This window comes from Engraulis encrasicolus, chromosome 6 (genome assembly GCF_034702125.1).
Source record: "Engraulis encrasicolus isolate BLACKSEA-1 chromosome 6, IST_EnEncr_1.0, whole genome shotgun sequence".
NCBI classification, from domain to species: Eukaryota; Metazoa; Chordata; class Actinopteri; order Clupeiformes; family Engraulidae; genus Engraulis; species Engraulis encrasicolus.
Window position 1 is genome coordinate 16711127 of NC_085862.1, and position 21229 is coordinate 16732355.

At 43.3% G+C, this 21229-nt stretch overlaps 1 protein-coding gene across 1 annotated transcript in view; it reads left to right on the top strand.

Annotated features, from left to right (window-relative positions):
• niban1b (niban apoptosis regulator 1b) overlaps positions 1–18116 on the top strand; it is a 27037-nt gene extending 8921 nt beyond the window's left edge. The window contains exons 6-14 of the mRNA XM_063200798.1: positions 2555–2670; positions 4639–4743; positions 6350–6512; positions 8769–8959; positions 10744–10890; positions 11374–11481; positions 12607–12714; positions 13428–13539; positions 14425–18116. Coding sequence (XP_063056868.1) covers positions 2555–2670; positions 4639–4743; positions 6350–6512; positions 8769–8959; positions 10744–10890; positions 11374–11481; positions 12607–12714; positions 13428–13539; positions 14425–15695 — 2321 coding nt within the window. The 3' untranslated portion in view covers positions 15696–18116. The remainder of the gene's footprint in view (positions 1–2554; positions 2671–4638; positions 4744–6349; positions 6513–8768; positions 8960–10743; positions 10891–11373; positions 11482–12606; positions 12715–13427; positions 13540–14424) is intronic.
• Positions 18117–21229: the final 3113 nt, after the last annotated feature.

Below are 21229 nucleotides of genomic sequence, written 5' to 3' on the forward strand. Positions count from 1 at the left end.
GTTGGCGTGGAATTCAGTCTTTTTTGCCAACAACTAGTTTCAGAGGAAAACAACTTCAAGTACAGTATGAGATAACGTACATACGCCCAAGACTAATAATCACAATTCACCACAAACTCATCATAGTCATCAATCATGATGAATTTACTGCCGCCATGCTCTACCAAGCAAAACTGGACAGATATCACAAGCTGCGGCGACATTCCAAATGCATTCCTAATGCAGATCTTTGCATTGCAGCCGTTTGAGTGGACACAAGTGGAGTTTACAAAACCCTTAGTGGATAAAGCTGTTATCAGTTCGCATGGCTGATAAGAGGCTTCAGAGGCTGGCTGTACTATCTCAGCTTGGCTATCTCTCTGTTGACCACACGACCGTTGCAGCCAAGTGGGTGGATCCCTTTCCTGACTCATTATGCCCCCCCACCCCTTCCAACCACACACACACACACACACACTGGGGAAATGCCGAAATGCAGCATACATCATTGCTGCATTTGCTGAGGAAGAATCGTTTACAGTTCGGCATATAGGACACACATTCCAGACTCACCGAATGATCTAGCATTATATAAACAGTATACATTCTATACGTGCTGTATGCTGTCCATAGTGTATTTCAGTGTACGTTTTCTCTGTAACATATACGTACATAGTATCCTGTCATTCTCAACAGCTTACGAGTGATTCTACGATTTCCCTACGCTTTTGGCAAAAGCAAAATGTCAATTATCAGAATTTTTTTTCAACTAAATGACCTAGATGTTTACATAGTGTATATATTTAAGTTTCCAAACAAACAAATTGCCAAGCTTAATCTTAAATCATTTGATAAATACTCTAATGAAAGCGAACATTTGCTTAATTATTTTGTCAACAGTGTTATGGACAAATACTATGTCATTTCAAACATATATAAAAATACTACAGAGTTGAAACAATATATGTTTGAAAGTGCTTATGTCCCTTAGCAGTAATGTTGTCATTAATCTGTGCAACTGATATAGAAAATGTGATTGTTGAGCTTCATAAGTAGGATTTTATGAGTCACTGTGATACAGACTGACACATTTTTCATCATAAATCCCTGTAACGTCTGATTTGAATATAGTCACCCTCCTTACACAAGACTTCCTTCTCCAGAGATAATCCCTAGTGTATGTTCATAGGATTTTTCCAACACATAAGGGATCAATAGCACAAAAACACTTTCAAAACAGTCAACGGTGTAACTCAACTGTGTTACGGTCAACAGTGCAGGGGAACAAGTCGGCACTTTTTTAGGAGAAAAAAACAGAGCAGACAAACCCATCTCCCTAGAACACAAATTATTTTGTTTGTTTGTCTGTCAATATGGATATAAATTGGCAAAAACATACTCCTCCTCAACTGTCATCAGTGTTGCCAGATTGGGCTGCTTAGGATGGTCGTGTGCGGGTAAAAATGGCATCTATCAGAAAAACCTTCCCACTGCCATATAAATCAATAGAATTGGGCGGGTTTTTAGGGCGGATTTTGATTATTTTTTGGGCTGGAAATCATCAGCCTCATCTGGCAACCCTGACTGTCATACTTAATTGTAACACCATTGACGGTAACACCGTTGACATTTCAGACATTTTTATGGTGTTGTGCTAACTGAGGACCTCAGAAGTTCCACCACAACACCTTAATCAATTCATGTATCTGTATGCTTTATCTGTGTTTTTCTACATGTGATTTCTAATTCAGATTCTTATGAATATGTTGATAACACTGTTGACAGGCAATTTTCCCGCTATGAGAACATGAAAAAGAATGGATTAAATTATGGAAGGATGGAGCTCAAAATTTACCAAAAAGTCTTCCCGTATCCTGCCAAAGAGGTTATGACATCACGTGATGTTATTCGTATGGCCTAAGACCAAACCATTACTGATTTATGGAGGAGGTTTCAGACCGTGACACGGTTAACACAGTTTTCGTGGACACACACAAAATGGCAAATTTCATGTATAATGGAAAGGACAGTGGTCTTTCTGACAGTTTTGTCATATTGTGATGATTACTGTGAATCAACATTTGCAATCGTCTTGGGCAAAACAAGTTTCTTTACATGTTAATATGAAGACTGAATCTGACATTTGGAAAACAGGACGGCATGAAAACGCCCAAAACCAGTATTAAATATTCATTCTTGCTGAGGGAAATAATGCTATGTCTACACTTTCTGTATTATATGAAAGATAAATGTTTTCTAATGTCCAAAACATCATTGGATGCAGTTAATAGTTAATGGAAATGCCAAATAAAATTTACGGACTTAAAAGTGTAGGCGAATTAGAGAATCACTCTTACACAGACTGCAGAACTCATGTTGCAAAGGTGTGCATGTACTATGTTCTAGGGGTGTAAATTATAATCGAATAATCCTACGGCCGACAATCGAATCGTATCGTATCGTGGGGCATTCTTAAGTATCAACAATAATCGAATCTCTCTCTCTCTCTCTCTCTCTCTCTCTCTCTCTCTCTCTCTCTCTCTCTCTCTCTCTCTCTCCCTTCATTGTCCTCCAGACTCTCTGCACAAACCCAGCTGTGAGACACAGGCCTTTCTGGCAGCCGTAGACTTTCATCGACAGGAGACGGGCCGCTATGAATCATGGGACATGCTAGTGGGAGATGACACACAGGTGCAACTTTTGTGATACAAACACACACACACACACAGGCATGCACGCATGCACATACACACACCCACACCCACACACAAATAAACACACACGCACACACACATACGCATGCACACACACACACACACACACACACACACACACACACACACACACACACACACACACACACACACACACACACACAAACACACATACCCGTGCACACACACATACGCACGCACAAAAACGTGTGTATGTGGACTTGCATGTAGGTACATATGTGGGCAAACTATGTGTGTGTTTGTGTATGTGTGGGCAGAGAGTGGTCTGAGCCGTTTTCGAGCAGTATTTTTAGTGAGCGAGCAAAGCGAGTGACGGATGTTGAGGGGAAAACCACATAGAGACCACACACACACACACACACACACACACACACACATACACATACACACATACACACACAGAGCCACACGCTCACACACACACACACACACACACACACACACACACACACACACACACACACACACACACACACACACACACACACACACACACACACACACACACACACACACACACACACACACACACACACTAATAGATCAGTGCTAAATCGTGTGTGCACTAGTCTCACATCTAACATCTGTCTTTATGGCATGGCCTGCAGTTCTGCAGTCTGTAGTGAAGAGTATGCAGAATATTTTACAGTGTTAATTCATTACATTACATTTTTTTTCCATTACTTTCCATTACATTACATTTGGCAGTCGTTTTGGCCAAAGCGACTTAAAACCGAGGACATAATCAGAGCATAGTACATCAGTTGCAGATACAAAGTGCACAGGAAATATGCTGAACAATACGCTAAGTAGGCTTAGTGTTTTTAGCACAGCGTTAGTGGAGTACACACACTCATACAACATGCCCTATTAGAGATGCCCTGGGTTCTCATTCATTTTCACACTTAGGGAGTCGATTTAACATCTGTGGAGGATATTTGGCCCCAGATTGCTCTCTAGGTGTTGCACTATGTGTTTACTCTGCACTGGGAACACAGGATGAGCTGCACTGCAAACCCGCTGCAACCTTACATGGTCTTCACACCTCTTAGGAGATGCAGCGATGACGTCATGGCCAGAGACTAGAGTAGCGTGTCTCAACGGGGGCTCTACAGACCCCCAGGAGTCGTTGTGGAGCTCTAGGGGGACGTTGAGGAGAAAGGTTAGGGGAGGGGGTAGTTGCATTAGTCTATTATATATGAAGAGTTCACATTCAAAACCCCCTTTTCAGAAAATAATCTTAATTCATTTTTATTCACTACAAAGCTATCAAAATTGCATTTTTTTATTTTATTTATGTAAAATAACTATTTATATGTATTATCAAGTACATGAATGTAAACCAAACCAACAACAAGAGTTAGGGGGTTTTGCATCTGAACTCTTCATACAGTAAATTGGGGGGGGGGGGGGGGGGTTTTTTGGGCTTTTATTTTTGTGACGGGACAGTCGAGACAGACAGGAAACAAGTGAGGCCTAGACTATTATATATTTTAATACTAAGGTGGGTGTTGCTAGACGAGACAACGGGGCGTTTGTTCAAAAAAGATTGAGAACTACTGGACCAGGGCATGTCAGCGTGTTTGGATTGCAGAGCTCTGCACCCTCTGCAGCTTATTGATGCTGAAGGGGGGCAAGAAGTACACGACAGCACGCCAGCTGATGGTGATTGAAACGCGCTATGCAGGCCGTATAGAATGTGTAGAATGTATACTGTTTATGTTGGGCCATGTATCGGGCATTTGGAATGTACATTTTACACATGGCTGTAAACTGTTCATGACATGGTTCACAAACTTTTCTTGCACGTACTGTTCTTGTACAAACTGTTCTTGCATCTTACGTAACAGTGATGTATGTACTATTTGCCCCTGTGTGTGTCCGTGTGCGTGTGGACATGCATGCCTGTGTGTATGTGTTTCAGGTCCTCACACACTTGGTGGTGGAAGGGTGTATTCCGTACCTTCAGAGGGAGCTGTTTCCCCAGTTGAAGGGGAAGAGGGCGGAGAAGAGGAGAGCCTGGCTATCCGTAAGTCTGTGGCAGGACCGGCGCTAGGCAGAGGCAGACAAGGCAGTCGCCTATGGCACCAAATGGGTTGGGGGCGCCAGAAAAACACCCAAAAGGCTCACAGAATTAGAACGTCAAGAAAAAGAAAGCATTGAACTTTACACTGCCAATAGTTTTCTCGTGTGCACTCGGGTACCAGGATCAGCGGTGCTCCATCTGATATGTGACGCTGTGTATGTTCAGACAATTTCTACATTCCCAAAATGGAAAGAGGGTGCTCACCTAGGGCACCAAATTGATTAGAACTGGCCCTGGTCTATGGGTCCATTTCCAATATCTAATCTCCCATCAAGATCCCACAGTCCACTTGTACTTGTGGCCTTGTGATGCGAGACAAGACGCCATCGACGATAGAAGATTTATTCAGTATCTCGCACAATTCAAAGGTCATGTTCTCATTTGCAATCAGGATGTTGAATGGGGAAAAGTTTCCCAAATGTTGTGTTAATTGTTTTCTTCACGGAGGCGAGGCGTCAACGAAGCATAAGGTCACAAACGCAGAACACAGACGGGAGGTTAGATATTGAAATGGACCCTATGTTACTGTCTTTGTTGCACTGTGCATCTATAACAGCCTATACAAGTTTATGTTAGTGAGTCTCTTTGTTGTAGAGTGCATACTGTATGTGTCAGTATGTTAGAGAGCTCCTTTGTTGTACTGGAGTGCGTTTTAATATGCAACCTTGCCTCCTCCACTTGCGCTTGTCTCCTCGTCCCACCTCCTGGCCCCTCCTCCGTGGAGAAAACGATAAAGTTTCCCAGCTGTCAGCCTAGCCACAACAACTTTTGAGGGACTGTTTTTCATTCACCATCCCAATTGCAGATGAGAAAAAGACTCTACAATTGAGCTTTTGCAAGATATTGAAATATAATGCTGTTGTCAGTGATGTCATCATGACGAGAAGCAAGTGGAGGAGGCAAGTGGAGGAGGCAAGGGTGCATATTGCAACGCACTCCTGGCCCTGGGCATCTTTGCCACAGTCCTGTTTGCTGAAGTAGCAGAAGCTGTAAACCCCTTAGTGTGCTTTCTGTTCCTCATTCCCATGAAGTGGTTTTATTACCTAATAGTGCTTGTGCTCTCAACCAATTGATTGTACGAATCACACATTCTCAGACTCTGCAGAGTTTGTTGTGTCAGAGTGGAATAGTTTATTTTGTAAGAATATAACTCTTTATTATCACCACCACATTACAATGAGATTAAAGCAGGACTTTCTTCCATGCAGCCATATTATATTATGAACATCATAGAAATGATACCTGCAGCTTGTCATGAAGCACCTTGTTGGCTTTTGCTTTTCTATGTTGTACCCAGAGACCCAGAGAAGTGACTGAGCAATTTATCTATAATTAAGTGATATCCCTCCTAACACCAAGGTATTTTAGGTTCATTATTGCAACAAAACGTCAAATGTCAAAAACTGAGATAGGTGAACTTGTGAACTTCATCAGTAAACTTGTTTTCTGGAATACCCCATTGAGTTAGCTAACTAAAGCCGCTTCACATAATAAACTGATGGTGAATATACTTTTGATGTTGCTCGTGCATTTTGTTGTTGTTGTGTAGTTAGTGGAGGCTGCCCACACCCAGGTGTTGTCCCAGGTGGATCAGTGTCTCCAGAGCCTGAAGGAGGAGTGCAGTGCCACAGCCCAACAGCAGGGAGCGCTGCTGCGCGCCAACATGGACCAGATCAGCTCCTCGCAGGCCTTCCTGGAGACCAAGCTACAAGGTGAATCTGATGGGGTTTTTTTTGTTTATGCCAGGGTTTAGCATGACCGTGTTTAACCCGTTAACACGTTAACAACTAGTTAAACATTTGTTGTTACCAGAATGGCAACGACCAAGTCGTAGTGCATTACTAAAGGCTGTGTGTTAGGTCATAGCAGTACTATGGTTGTTAACTTTTCAGTCACTATTGCAGCGTTCCACTGGTAGGACTTAGGGGCTACCCCATGTCTTGGAACAAAAAAAGAAGCTGTTTCAAAGCTACAGCAAACATAATATAAAAAATGCTGTGAATGTGTTTGCATCATTCTGTCATTGAGTTATTGCACATTTCGCCTGTTGGCGCGTGAGTTCATGTGTGTGCATACATGTGCTTGCATGTGTTTGTGTACTGCTGCACGTGTTCATGTGCTTGCATCTGTTTGTTTGCATGTGTGCAATGTGCATGTGTTTGCATTTGTTTGTGTATGAGTTTGTGTGTACATGTACATACACATGTTTGCAGCTGTTTGTTTGCATGTGTGTTTATTTGTATGCAATGTACATGTGTTTGCATTTGTGTGTTTGCGTATGTGTTTATGTGTGTGCATGTACATACAGTGCACGTGTTTGCATCTGTTTGTTTGCATAATGTGTACAGCAAGATGAACATTACCAGCATGAATGTTAGTGAGAATGACTGGAGTCATGGCAAAAGACAATTTTCTGTTACAGTTTTTATCTCATCTATCTCAGGCCTGGTGTACGAGCAGGCCCGTAGTGTGTGTGCGGAGTAGGTCACCCTGTACCTCACGTGTGTGTGTGTGTGTGTGTGTGTGTGTGTGTGTGTGTGTGTGTGTGTGTGTGTGTGTGTGTGTGTGTGTGTGTGTGTGTGTGTGTGTGTGTGTGTGTGTGTGTGTGTGTGTTTGTGTGTGTTCACCACCTCAGGCCTTGTGTCGTAGCAGGCCCATAGTGTTTGTGCGGGGCGGGTCACCCTGTACCTCACCTGTGTGTGTGTGTGTGTGTGCTTGTGTGTGTGTGTGTGTGGGTGTGTGTGTGTGGGTGTGTGTGTGTGTGTGTGTGTGTGTGTGTGTGTGTGTTCACCACCTCAGGGCTTGTGTCGGAGCAGGCCCGTAGTGTTTGTGCGGAGTAGGTCACCCTGTACCTCACCTGTGTGTGTGTGTGTGTGTGCGTGTGTGTATGTGCGTGCGTATGCCTCACCTGTGTGTGTGTGTGTGTGTGTGTGTGTGTGTGTGTGTGTGTGTGTGTGTGTGTGTGTGTGTGTGTGTGTGTGTGTGTGTGTGTGTGTGTGTGTGCGCTTGTGTGTGTTCACCACCTCAGGCCTTGTGTCGTAGCAGGCCCATAGTGTTTGTGCGGGGCGGGTCACCCTGTACCTCACCTGTGTGTGTGTGTGTGTGTGTGTGTGTGTGTGTGTGTGTGTGTGTGTGTGTGTGTGTGTTCACCACCTCAGGGCTTGTGTCGGAGCAGGCCCGTAGTGTTTGTGCGGAGTGGGTCACCCTGTACCTCACCTGTGTGTGTGTGTGTGTGTGCGTGTGTGTATGTGCGTGCGTGCGTGTGTGTGTTCACCACCTCAGGCCTTGTGTCGGAGCAGGCCCATAGTGTGTGTGCGGAGCATGTGACCCCGTACCTCACCTGTGTGTGTGTGTGTGTGTGCGTGTGTGTATGTGCGTGCGTGCGTGTGCGTGTTCACCAGAGGTGGAAAGAGTACAGAAAATGTGTACTCAAGTAAAAGTATCTTTACTTTGCCTAAATTCTACTCAAGTACAAGTAAAAGTACCTATCTAAAAATCTACTCAAGTAAAAGTAAAAAGTACTTCACTTAAAATGTAACTTGAGTAAAAAGTACTTAGTTACTTTTAATTAGCTTTCCTCTTGAGAATGTTATTTTTATTTTTCTTGAATATCGTCCTCCATAACCTCTATCTCTTGCTTGGCACCAGCCATCATCCAATACATTGATACAAGATAGTAAAATAGTGGAAATGCTGTGTGCCATCCTGCACAATCTTTCATTTCTGGCGGATTGTGGCATTATCGTGCATGGCATTTTGTCTCTCAGTCAATTTTTTTTACTCAGTACTCAGGCCAGGTTCCAGTGTAATTGAGTAAAGTACTTGGGTCAAAATGTACTCAAGTACAAGTAAAAGTATTAATTTTAAAAATTACTTAAAAAGTACAAAGTATTCATAAAAGCTACTCAAGTACAATATTGAGTAAAAGTAAAAAGTTACTTTTCCACCCCTGGTGTTCACCACCTCAGGTCTGGTGTCGGAGCAGGCCCATAGTGTTTGTGCGGAGCATGTGACCCCGTACCTCACCTCTGTGCTGGAGGAGCTGCTGGAGCCGGTCAACAGGGGCTTCCAGGCCGTCAGGCAGCTCTGTGAGGAGCGGCTGGACTGCCTCTGCAAAGACGTTAGGGGACACGGATGGACATACCCACAGGTCCACCAGGTCAGTCACAGACATTATAGCCTATTTTTTTTTTTGCATTTCCATTTTTTTCCCTTCTTTCGGGTTTTCTTTTTTAATTCTTAATTTATTTAACAATGAAGAAGAGCAAACAAAACAGTCAAAACAAAAGCAAACAAACACAAATAAAATAGCACAGACATAGGTCCAGTATGACAAAATATGGGCTTACACAGTAAAGTCTTCAGTGTTAATACAATGCTTAGAGAGTAGGACTCAATAGGAGAAATGGACTATGTAGTATAGTGTCGTATCTAGAGAATCCAGAGAATCTACGTAAGAAGGTGGCCAGAGGGAAATCTATATTTTGGTACTAAACATTGGTACTGTACTTTCTGAGTTTACTATGTATGGACTGATTCGATAGGGGTGTATAAGGTAGAAGTAGAGGCAGAAGTTCTCTTTTGGATGTAGTTACATTACTACTACTAGTATGATATTATTCATTCACAGCTATGTAATACCAAACTACTAATTACATTAGTAGCAGTACTTCTACTTCATACGTCTCTGACATTTCCGGCATCCGTTGGGTTTAGGATTCCTGAGAACGGCTCAGAAACATACTTTGCACTTATGCATCATGTGACTCCCTTGTACCAATCAAACTGCCTCTTGCCTCACAGTATCATTTGTCTTCTGTAACTCTGCAATGTAATGCAACGTACAGTTATTTTTCTTTCTGAAATATACTGGCAGAGTTAGAGTGACTATTGGCCCATCTTCCCCTGTATCTACTGAAATGTACAAACATTGGGTGCATTTCTCGAAACCATAGTTGTTAACTATGTTAGCTACTTTGTTTTTTGCAATGCAATATCCCATTGCCAACTACCCAAGTTACTAACTGGCTAACAACTATGCTTTCGAGAAACACACCCCTGAATTGTACAAGCCTGTATAGGCACGAGGTGCACAAGGTGAATGTTGTCAGCTTGCTCTGTCTTCACTTCTGTCAGTCTATTATTAGTATTTCTGAAATCTTCAAACCATTAACCCCTTAAGGCACGGCATTATAAATTAGCTGTTACCAGAATGGCAATAACCAAGTCGTAATATAATACTAAAGGCCCCGTGCACTGTCATAGTTGTGTATTACGGCGTGCATTAAGGGGTTAATAGCATCAGGTGACTGTGGTTCCTCTTGCCTCATAAGATACAGGGTTCCTTCCCACTGGTGCTTGAATTCCTTGAAAATGCTTGAATTTCAGTTAAGTGTTTTCAAGGTTGTGAAAATGCTTGAATTGTTGGTGAAGTGCTTGAAAATACTTGAAATTTGCAACAAGTCAAACTGAGTAAGCCAAATAATAGAAATAAAATGTTAAGGTACATCAAAAATCTGAGGAAGTGAGATGTCAGATGGGATTGATTAGAATGCAGGAAATTGCATCTTAAAAACACACAATTTTGTGGAGGAGGACCCCCATACCCCCTTCCAGCGACTGATTAAAGGTGCTGGAAAACTGAAACTTTTGTGCTTGAAGGTGCTTAAAAAGTGCTTGAATCTGTTCATGAGAAAGGTGTGGGAACCCTGAAGATAACTGTTGTCCCTCTTGCTCTGCCCCCACTCACACTGTACTGTATATCGATCTGTTCGTTATGAAATGTAAAACTTTTACTAACATAAGGTCACACACACTAGGCTGTGCAGCAGGCTGGCCGGGAGCGTCTGTGGGGTGGCTTCCAATCTATTAGTAGTATTTATTGTATTTAGATGTCCAAACCTTTTCCTCCATAAAGTGCCTCTGTCCTTCCTCCCCCACCAGGCTCTGCAGCAGGCTGGTCGTGAGCGGCTGGAGGACGGCTTCCAGGGCCTGGACACCCTGCATGACAAGCTCCAGGGACTGCAGCAGAGATTTGGCTTCTCCAACACCCCCAAACTAGTGCAGGGCGCCCAGAGGGACATGCAGCAGGTGTGTGCGTGTGTGTGTGTGTGTGTGTGTGTGTGTGTGTGTGTGTGTGTGTGTGTGTGTGTGTGTGTGTGTGTGTGTGTGTGTGTGTGTGTGTGTGTGTGTGTGTGTGTGTGAGAGAGAGAGAGAGAGAGAGAGAGAGAGAGAGAGAGAGAGAGAGAGAGAGAGAGAGAGAGAGAGAGAGAGAGAGAGAGAGTGTTTGAATTGTACGATTGGGATGTGGGTGGGCATAGACGATGGATCATAGTTCTGTCACAGTTAAAGTAGTTCTGGCAATGACAAAACTACAGACAATGTGACGATGGTGTTCGAATCAGCTGTCCTATGATATGAATCAGATGCTGTATTAATTTTGTTATATTTGCCACCCCCTAGTGGACATTGACCAACATTAAACCATTGGACATTGCACAAGGCTATAGCGAAGCTGTTCCATCCTCTGCATCATTGTAGATGTGCTGAATGAGTTTGTTGCTTTTCCTGTAGCTGATGGATAATGCCATATACACCTTTGAGTCGCTGCTTCAGTCTGCGAAAGACAACGCTGGCCAGCTGGGGTCTGTCATGGACAAAGCCAAGGCTAGAGTGCTCAAGGTAATAATCGTGATATGATGGTAACATATCCCCAGTCTCCCACTCCATCAGCATTACTCACAATTTGTTCAATTCATTTGTCAAAGTCAAAGTACTGTATCACTACTTCTAAACTCTCTCACACACACACAGAGCTCTTTCAGTTCTCTGATTTCAACAACCAATGCTGTCTTGTGTTTTGTAGCCACACTGTCAGAGTAATATCCAGTACATTCTTTGTATTAAATGTGCTATATATGATTATATGTCTGTTAGGGATGCAAATTATCGATTAATTCATTAATCATTAGTTGATAGCCTTATCGATCGACTTACGATTAATTGATAAGCGGCATTTTCTCACCAAAATCTCAATGTTTCTCGAAAAAAGCCTACTAAATATAAAAAATGTAATTAAAAATTGAGATAAAATATCACATTTAAAGTAATTCTATTTCAATTCTTTAATCCAAAGATTCTTTAATCCAAACTGATTTAAATATTCCCACTATTCATACCCCTCTTCACTAACACTCTTCACATGCCCATTTGACCTGGGTCTCCTGTCAGTTGAATTGTCGATTAATTGCGATTAATGTTTTTTAATCGATTAACGCATTGATCGATTACAGTCGATTAATCGTTTGCATCCCTAGTGTCTGTGTCTCTAAACAATATGACTATGTCATTAATATGATGGTTCTACACATGACTAAGATGACTAGGGGTCAATGGCTGTATTAGCACGTCAGGGTGGTGCAACCACAGCTAATGCCACTATTGTATGGATTCAATGAGTTTATGTATTTGTCGGTGATCCTCAGAAATATGAGAGGATCTTTATGAAAGACTATGTTGAAATATGATTATGATTGACAATTTAGTAGTAACACCTGCCAGGGGGGTGCAACCGCAGCTAATGCCACTATTGTATGGATTCGATACTTTTTTTTGTTTTTGTTTTTAGTGGATTATCCAAGAAGAATATTCATTGGTACATTAATTCCCGATTACTAACTCATTTATGGGCATTAGCTGTGGTTGTACCATCAGATGCCTGAGCAAAAAAAAAAAAAAACAGTTGTATTTATCTGTGTCCCTCAGCAATATGACTAATGATGCTCATGTGTCCATGTCCTTATGCAGCAATATGACTATGACAGCAGCACGGTGCGGAAGCGTTTCTTCCAGGAGGCCTTGATGGACATCACACTACCCGTGCTGAGGAGACACCTGGCCCCCTCATGCAGACCCGTACGCTCCCTTCGTTCATTTATACTTAGGAGCTGTTTCCACGCAGCAGGATATTTTTAAATGTGGATATTTTTTCTCCTGGTTACATTGGTTTTGGCGTTCCGTGTTTATGTAAGCAGATTTTTAAAAACCACATATCAAAAATCCTGCTTAAAAAATATCCCATTTAGGGGGCTAAAACACATGTTACAATGGAGTTTTTATTTTCATCCATTTCCACCTAAACAGGAGAAAAAAATTCACACAAATAAATATATCCTGCTACGTAGAAACAGCACCTTATATACATCTTGTAAACTGATAAAAGGCTTATACACCTGGTCCCCTTTCTGCAGACCGGTATGGCCCCAAGATGACAAGGGCAAAAATGACAAGGGCAAAGTTATTATCCCCCTGCTAATTAATAGTCAACATGGTACTTTTTCTGAATTAAAACTGACAACAGGCTCTTTGATTAGCTGTTAAATAGGTTGGCAGATGTCTTCCTCTGGATTTTAGCCCATTTCACCTTTGCAAAGTGTTCTAACTGGTCCAAGTTGCATGGCGGGGGGTAATAACATAATCTTCAACTGTAGTTTGGCTATGCTTCTAATTTGTACATCTACTTCTACACTTTTGTTTTTTAATCTACCTTATATTTATGAGCAGCTAAACTATAATAAGCTTGATATTAAGTATATGTGACTGCATGTATTGAATTCCACTTTTTTCAGAAACTGGAGAGTTTTGAGCAGTACATATTTGCGGACTGTACAGACTTCATCCGAGTGGAGAATGTGTATGAGGACATTCTAACCAAGACTCTCACCCCAGAAGTCAGCAAAGGTCAGTGATCAGTTGGATGACTGGACTGGATTATTTATCCCCTCTCTGGGTACTAAGAGACTCGCCAACTCACATACAATAACATACAACTCACATACATGAACATACAATATGCCAGCATTCAGCATTTTCTTGTTTAATGTACACATACTGTATCCATATAGTAGGGGTGGGGAACCTATGTCTCGAGGGCCGTTTATGGCCCCTGAGGCCATTTTATCTGGCCACCGATATATGTAAAAAAAAATAAAAATAATAATAATAATAGATTTTTTTTTTAAAAATTCAAACAACAGCACAACACACACACACACACACACACACACACATGCAAAAAGGAAGTGCCCATAAACATCAATCACACCCCACACCGATCTTCATTCTATTTAACTGATTCAAAAAGGTCCCGACACCCGATTAAAAATCTCCTCCTTCCCCCCAACATTAAAAGTAACCCGCTCTTACCCCACAATTGTTAACATAAGTTCAGTCCGCTCTTTAAACAAAAGGGATGACGTTGACTTCCATTGTCTTAATATAATGTGACATCCTTGATATACGTAATTTTAATGTTATGCAGTTCCACATGAAATATGACATTTTTTGAAGGAATATTACAAATTACAATGGCAATATAATTAAGTTATATTTCAGGACATCTGGTGATGGTGGGGTCTGTTGTAAAGGTGACCACCTTAAATATAGGCCTATAGTGCAAGGGAAAATCCTGGTTTATGTTCATAGTACGGCCCTTGGAGGACTTAATAACATTTGAAGTGGCCCTGGAATGAAAAACGGTTTCCCCACCACTGCCATATAGTCTTCCACCACAGAGTGTAGAAAATGTTGATCTTTTTTCCCTTTGCTCTCTGGCGCCCCCTGCAGTGGTGAAGGAGGCGGCAAGTCAGAAGAGGCACAACCTGTTTGTGGACAGCGCCGACCTGCAGGCCATCAGCCAGGGCAGCCTGTCCATGATCCTGACGGACAGCAGCCGCACGCCTCCGAGATCCGCCCCCTCCAGCCCGCCACTACAGCCCGGCCTTGGACGCATGCTCCTGGGGGGCGAGATCAAGCCCTCCCCTCTGGCTGCTAGTGTGCCGGGGGTGACCGTGACCTCTGCGGAGGAGGTTTGCAGCCCGGAGGTACCACAGGAGCAGCAGCAACAAGTACAACAGGAGGAGGAGCAGAAACAGGAGCAGGGGGAGCATGGGGAGGTGGAGCAGAAGGATGAGATGGAGAAGCAGAGTGGAGAAGAAAAGGTACAGGAGGAGCAGACCAAAGTGCAACAACAAAGTGAACCACCTCCAGCACAAGAAGGAATGAAGGAGCAAAAAGAGGAGGACGAGGACAAGGAGAAGGAGAAAGAAAAGGTGGTCGTGGAGGAGAAAGAGAAAGAGAAGGAGGAGGAAGAGAAGATGAAGGAGGAGACGGGGATTGAGGAGGTGATTCAGCAAGTCAGCTCAGTCCAAGTGTCCTCTTCGCCTCCTCCTGCTGCTCCCAAGGAAGACGCACCTGCCCCTGAAGAGCCTCTCCCACCACCTGCCTCCGATGTCCCCTCTGCCCCCCCAGTGGCCTCAGTGGCCCCATCCACCCCCACGGGCTGCACGGACAGAGCGTTCTACATCAACCCACCAGCAGGGGTCCCCGCAGGCAGTGCTGTGCCGCTCTGTGAGGAGGAAGACTCCACTGTCACCCCTGTCCCCACTGCCACCACCACCATTGCTGCCACCACGACTAGCACAGCACCTCAAGCCACCCAGGGATGCCATAGTCCAGAGGAAGACAGCGGTGGTGAGATGGCTGAGACAGCTGAGGCATGTGAAGCACCACCTGTAGAGGCTGTAGAGGAGACGAGTGTGACTCCGGCAAGAGTGGAAGGAGGTGCTGAGGAGGACTCCGAAGGGGCCTCTGGAGGTGTGAACGCAGCCGAGGAGGAGAGCGGATCCCGTGAACACCTGTCAAGCTCTGAGCCGACAGCAGAGGGCGCTGAGGCACCTCCATGTGGCACAGCTGAGGAGGAGGAGGAAGAGGGGGAAGAGGGAGAGGAAGAGGAGGAGGGGGGTTTGGACAGCGTGAAGGCCATTCGGGATCTGGTGATGGAGGTTATTGAGGTGGAGGACGTCATCACGCCATGTCCTGATGGCAGACCAGCTTAGGGTTGAGATGGTTGTGGTGGTGCACATCTCTGGTCAAGATGCAGGACAAAGGCTGATACAGGTTGATTGATTGAGAGGTCAGCACACTTGAAGTCCTTTTTTATTACTGTTTCATTTCATGGCAGAATTACATTTTGCAAAGTTTTACGAGGGTCTGCATGCCTTGAAAGTCTTGCAAGCGCAGCTTTTCAAAGTTTGATTGTTTTCAGTATGTACCATAGAAGACGAGCATGAAATTCTTGGAGGAAGGCCTCACTGGCCGAAATGTAATTCAGCCATAGAATAAAAAAAGAAAATAATTTCAAGGGTGCTGACCTCAGCTATGGGTCACAATGGCCTTGTTTACGTAATGTTTTTAATTCCGAATGAAATAGTTCCGTTGGCGTTAACATTGCACTTTCATTTAAGTCCGAATTGTGAAGTATTTGCATGTTTTCAAAGCAGAATTAAGTTTTATTCAGAATTAAATTGAGTTCATTCGGAATTAAATGTCCCATGTCACCAAGGCCATTTGGTATTGAATTTAAAAATGCAAAATGGGCTGTGCAGAAGAGGGGTGACACAGCCGGAAACACAGCATCCAAAAGACTGACACAGCCATTATTTTGTAATACTACAGTAACTAATATTTCAAAAGGAGGAGGGACGGAGGATGGATGGTTTGATTTCATATGACTAACCAAGAGGACAGACACAGTCAGTCCAAGTTTTCATAGTGCAGTATTTATATGCTTATTTTCTACAATTTTTTATAACATTATATTTTATAACTTTTATGTTGAAATGAAATAACATGATGTTCTTCAAACTGTTTTTGAAGCTTATTCTCCTTGACTTAAACCTAAGTAAACAGCTGACCAATTTGAGTGACTGGCAGATGAATTGCAAGAAATTGGGTTTTGGAAAAACGCATCTGGTATCAATGTCTGCTTGTATTCTGCCTGCACAGCTTGTACCTGTTGGTGCCATAGACGTATAGAGAGTGTCTCGGTGATTAACATTTTTGTAAAGTAGTTTATGGAAATTCCTGTACCTCTCAACGTGTCACAGACATCACATTTTTCTCAACATCTCTTTTTTTCGTGTTCTCAAAGAGTGATATTTTAAGACTATGCTACAATACCTGCAACAGTCACCGAAAGTGAATGCAGCCATTGCAAGGGAATGCACATAAATACCAAGAAAATTACATGACTCATGCACATTCATCTACATGAGTCAGCAGTGAATGGAATGGATGTGTGTTTGAAAACATGCAGGTGGTGACGATAAAATGATGTCTTTAAATTCTATTACAATACGAAAATGACTTTATGAATTTTTCACTATATTCAATACAGTACTTTACATAAGTGTTTTTTTCTGGACAACCTATATATACAGTATACTGCATGTGCATGTGCTGGCATGATGTAGAGCAGTGTTTCTCAACAGGGGTGCCGGGGCACCCTGGGATGCCGTGGGCCCCCCTCAGGGGTGCCGCGGAAACATGGCTGATAAATAAATTATGTAATATAATACATATTTGTCTAAATTGATAAGTTAATGCTAGTCAGTGGAATCTTTACACACACATTTACACACAATAAAGTAAATATAGGTCGCCCCAGTCAGCTGCAACTTCGAACTAGACCATGACACAGGAGTGGATTTTCACTCCCGTCCCATCCCGGTCCCAGAAAAAAAATCCCATCCCGTCCCATCCCGGACTGGAGTAAAAGAAACAAATCCCATCCCGTCCACTCCTGAAAAGAATGTTTCCCAATCCTGCCCATTCCCAATCAAAATCAATCCCACTCCCGTTTCATCAAAAAAACGAGGCTTTTTTTAATGGAAAAATAAGCGAGCATTCCCGGTCTCGTTCATTTTTATTCCCGCTCCTGCCTGCTCCCATTCATCTTTATTCCCGCTCCTGCCCACTCCCGTTCATCTTTGAATTTTGACTCCCATCTCGCGGGAATCCCGCGGGACCCACGGGAATTCCCGAAAAATATCCTCTACTTCGAACGTAGGTCATGCGACGTCTCCAAATGTGTTACTTTTCTAAGCTCGCCTCGTGTGGTATCGGATACGATGCCATGTTACGGCTTGTTGTTTTGGGGTGCCTTGAAATTTTTCATGATTTGATAGGGTGCCTCGCCTAAAAAACGTTGAGAAACACTGATGTAGAGTGAAGCTTATGAAGAGTATTTCAACTGCCAGTTTCACACCAGAGTAACTGACAACAGTGACTTCTATTTACAGTGAGCTACGATCCAACCTGGTGCACTACAACACAATGACCTAACTTCAAGTATTTTTCTGAAGTGGATTGGCAATTATTTTGACACAAATAAATTTGCTATTTAGTAATCACAAGTGACACGTGTACACCAGGCAACTGGATATTTTATAGTTCTAACTTAAAAGCAAAATGCATTTTTTTTTAAATAAAATATGAAAAAGTATTTATGTCAAATGGCTTTGTGGTCATATATGTTAAGCAGCTACAGATGGGTACAAGTCAACTAATAGTTATGTTTATTACTACTCTGCAAAGAGTAGAATATGTTACTATCCATACTATAACCTATGTTGACCTCATGACTCTACAATCTCTATCCGTCTCTTCTTCCTCTGCCTTCCTGCTATTTCTGCCTCCCCTTTATACCTCTCCTTTTAAATCCATCTCTAACAATGATGTTTTTTTCCCATTTGTTAAGCACTTTGAGTTACATGCCTTGTATGATACAGTGCTATACAAATACAATTATTATTATTATTATTATTATTATTATTATTATTATTATTATTATACTAATGATCTACTACATGGGGCAGCTGTGGCCTGCTGGTTAAGGAGATGGGCTTCAGATCAGAGAATTCGATTCCTAGCCAGGCCGTGCCGTTCTTCGGTGTTGCCGCTAGTCAGGTCAAGAGCAATGCAAGTACTTTCTGATTTCCCGAAAAAATGGGAACTCCTCCCACTTTGTCAGGAAGCAAACAAGTATTAGCAAACCAAGGGAGGTGGGTCAACCATTCCGTTTGGGAAATGGTAATTGTTATGCTCTTGGTCAGACAAAGTCTCAAAGAGATTTGAAAGTCTATGATAATCAGACTATTCGATTCCCACCCTTCCGCACTCCATGGCACCTAACCCACATTGCTCCAGAGACCGTAACCAAGACCCTGTAAATAAGTGTAAGTCACTTTGGATGGAAGCGTCAGCTAAGCATAATGTAACGATCTACCACTGAAGTTGCAAAATGAAACACATTTCCATTACCAACCAGAGCCAGCAGATGGGGCCATTTTACAATACCAGGCATTTATTGGCCTGATTAGTACAAATTTAAATCCACTGCATTTGAAAAAAAAACCTATTCACCTCCGCTGCCTCCCTAATACTGCCTTTATTGCATTAAAAAAATACCACCGTTCCACCTCTTCAACTCACGTGGATCTGTTTTTAGCCTTGTAATATGGGTCTCTCTCCTTCCCTTGCTCTCTTTCTGTGTTTGCTCTGAAGGCACATTTAACAGCAAAGGGCCCTTTTAAAATATGAGCCGTTTGCTTTGCCCCCTTTGCGACCCAATGTTGATTTTAGCCTAAAATCACTTCCAGTAATCAGTTACTGGCACACCAAAAGCCTCCCATGCGCCCCTCGCCTCTCCCCCCACCGACAAAACTACCAATCACTCCCCTCACACACACACACAAATGCACCTCAACTTGCACCACACCTCCACCCCCATCCTCCTATCCAGTCGGAGCTGAAATGTGTGCTTTTCCTATTGGCTTGCCCCAACTGTCAACATGAGTTTCGTTCCCCCAGGTGAGAACGCCTCAGACTCCATCCTCCAACCCCAAGCTAAATCATCAGCGGCCGGCCTGCGAGCACCTCTAAGGAACAGGGGTGAATTTCTCAAAACCAAAGTTGCTTACCACATTAGCTACTTTGTTGTTTTCAATGCATTTTCCCATCGGCAACTACCAAAGTTGCTAACAGGCTAACAACTTCTCTTTTGAGAAACTCACCCCAGTCCTGTTGTAGTCCAGCTTTGGCCAGGCAGGGGACAAAGTCATCTTGAAGCCCCCTCGCCACCCAATACATACAATGTAATGAGGAGCCAATTGTGCCCCCCACCCCCAACTCCCAGGGCCCGGGACAACTGACCCCTTTTGTCCCCCTTTTGTCTTCCCTGCCTGTACAAGTAGTGATTTAAGTGGCAGGGATAGGAGGTGTTACAACTCTCTCTCTCTATCCCCCATCTCTCTCTATCTCCCTACCCCTCTCTCCCTCTCTCTCTCTTTCTCTCTTTCTTTCTCTCTTGGCTTCCTTGTTAAAATCTAGTATGAGAAAGTGCTGTGTGATAGCGGAACGTCATTGAAATGTCAATAAATTAAATATTCAATTGGTATGGAAGCAATTCAATGCATTAACATTAACAAAATGTGGATGTACGTGATCAATACCTTCCCCTTTCTTCTTTGTTGCGTTAAAACAACAATAAAACACTTTTCATCTTCTTTGAGATCACTTAGTAAACATTTTTTTTTAATGCCTGACTACAGAATAAAACTTGCCCAGATTACCAAACTTGCACAGTGCAGTTCTCAACCACAGAGAGATGCCAAAGAAATTCTGTTCTTCCTCTTATGAGGTGATGAAAAACTTCCGTGCAAAAAATATTTATAAAAATGATGATACGGTCAGAAAAGCGGAGACTTTGTGTCTGAGGCTGAGGCTGAGTCTGCTGCCATGCTGCTGTGCCCCGAAGGGCCAAAGCTGAGCAAGCAACAGGGGGTGGGGTGGCACAAAGACACACTGTGTGTGCGTGTGTGTGTGCGTGCGAGTGGGTGTTTGTGTGTGCCTGTGTGCGTATGTGTGTGTGCGTGCATGTGTGTGTTTGTTTGTGTGTGTGTGCGATGTGCATGTGTGGCTGCAAAAAAATATGCCAGTACGTAGAATTGCAGCCTATTTAAAGGGAGCCAGAGTCAGTGATGATGCATCGCGCAAGCACACCCCCTGAAGCAGTTTGATGTGTGTGTGTGTGTGTGTGTGTGTGTGTGTGTGTGTGTGTGTGTGTGTGTGTGTGTGTGTGTGTGTGTGTGTGTGTGTGAGAGAGAGAGAGAGAGAGAGAGAGAGAGAGAGAGAGAGAGAGAGAGCTCTTTGAGTCAGTGTAGTGCTGATTGTGATTTCTTGGGTGATGTATTTGCTGACTGGTGGACCAACAGTAGGGGCTGTAGTGCCGCCATGGTGGAGGGAGCAGGAGTTTTAGTGTGTGTGTGTGTGTGTGTGTGTGTGTGTGTGTGTGTGTGTGTGTGTGTGTGTGTGTGTGTGTGTGTGTGTGTGTGTGTGTGTGTGAGAGAGAGAGTGTGCGTGTGCGTGTGCGTGCATGTGTGTATGTGTCTATTGAGGGGGTGGGGGCTGCCCCTATTAAAAAAGGACTCTCTTTAACGAGACTCTGTTTTAGTGCTCGGGGCGTTGTGCTGCGCTGCGCTGTGCCTGGCGGAGGAAGCGTCGTCTGGGCCAGGCTGCTTCTTCGGGCCCG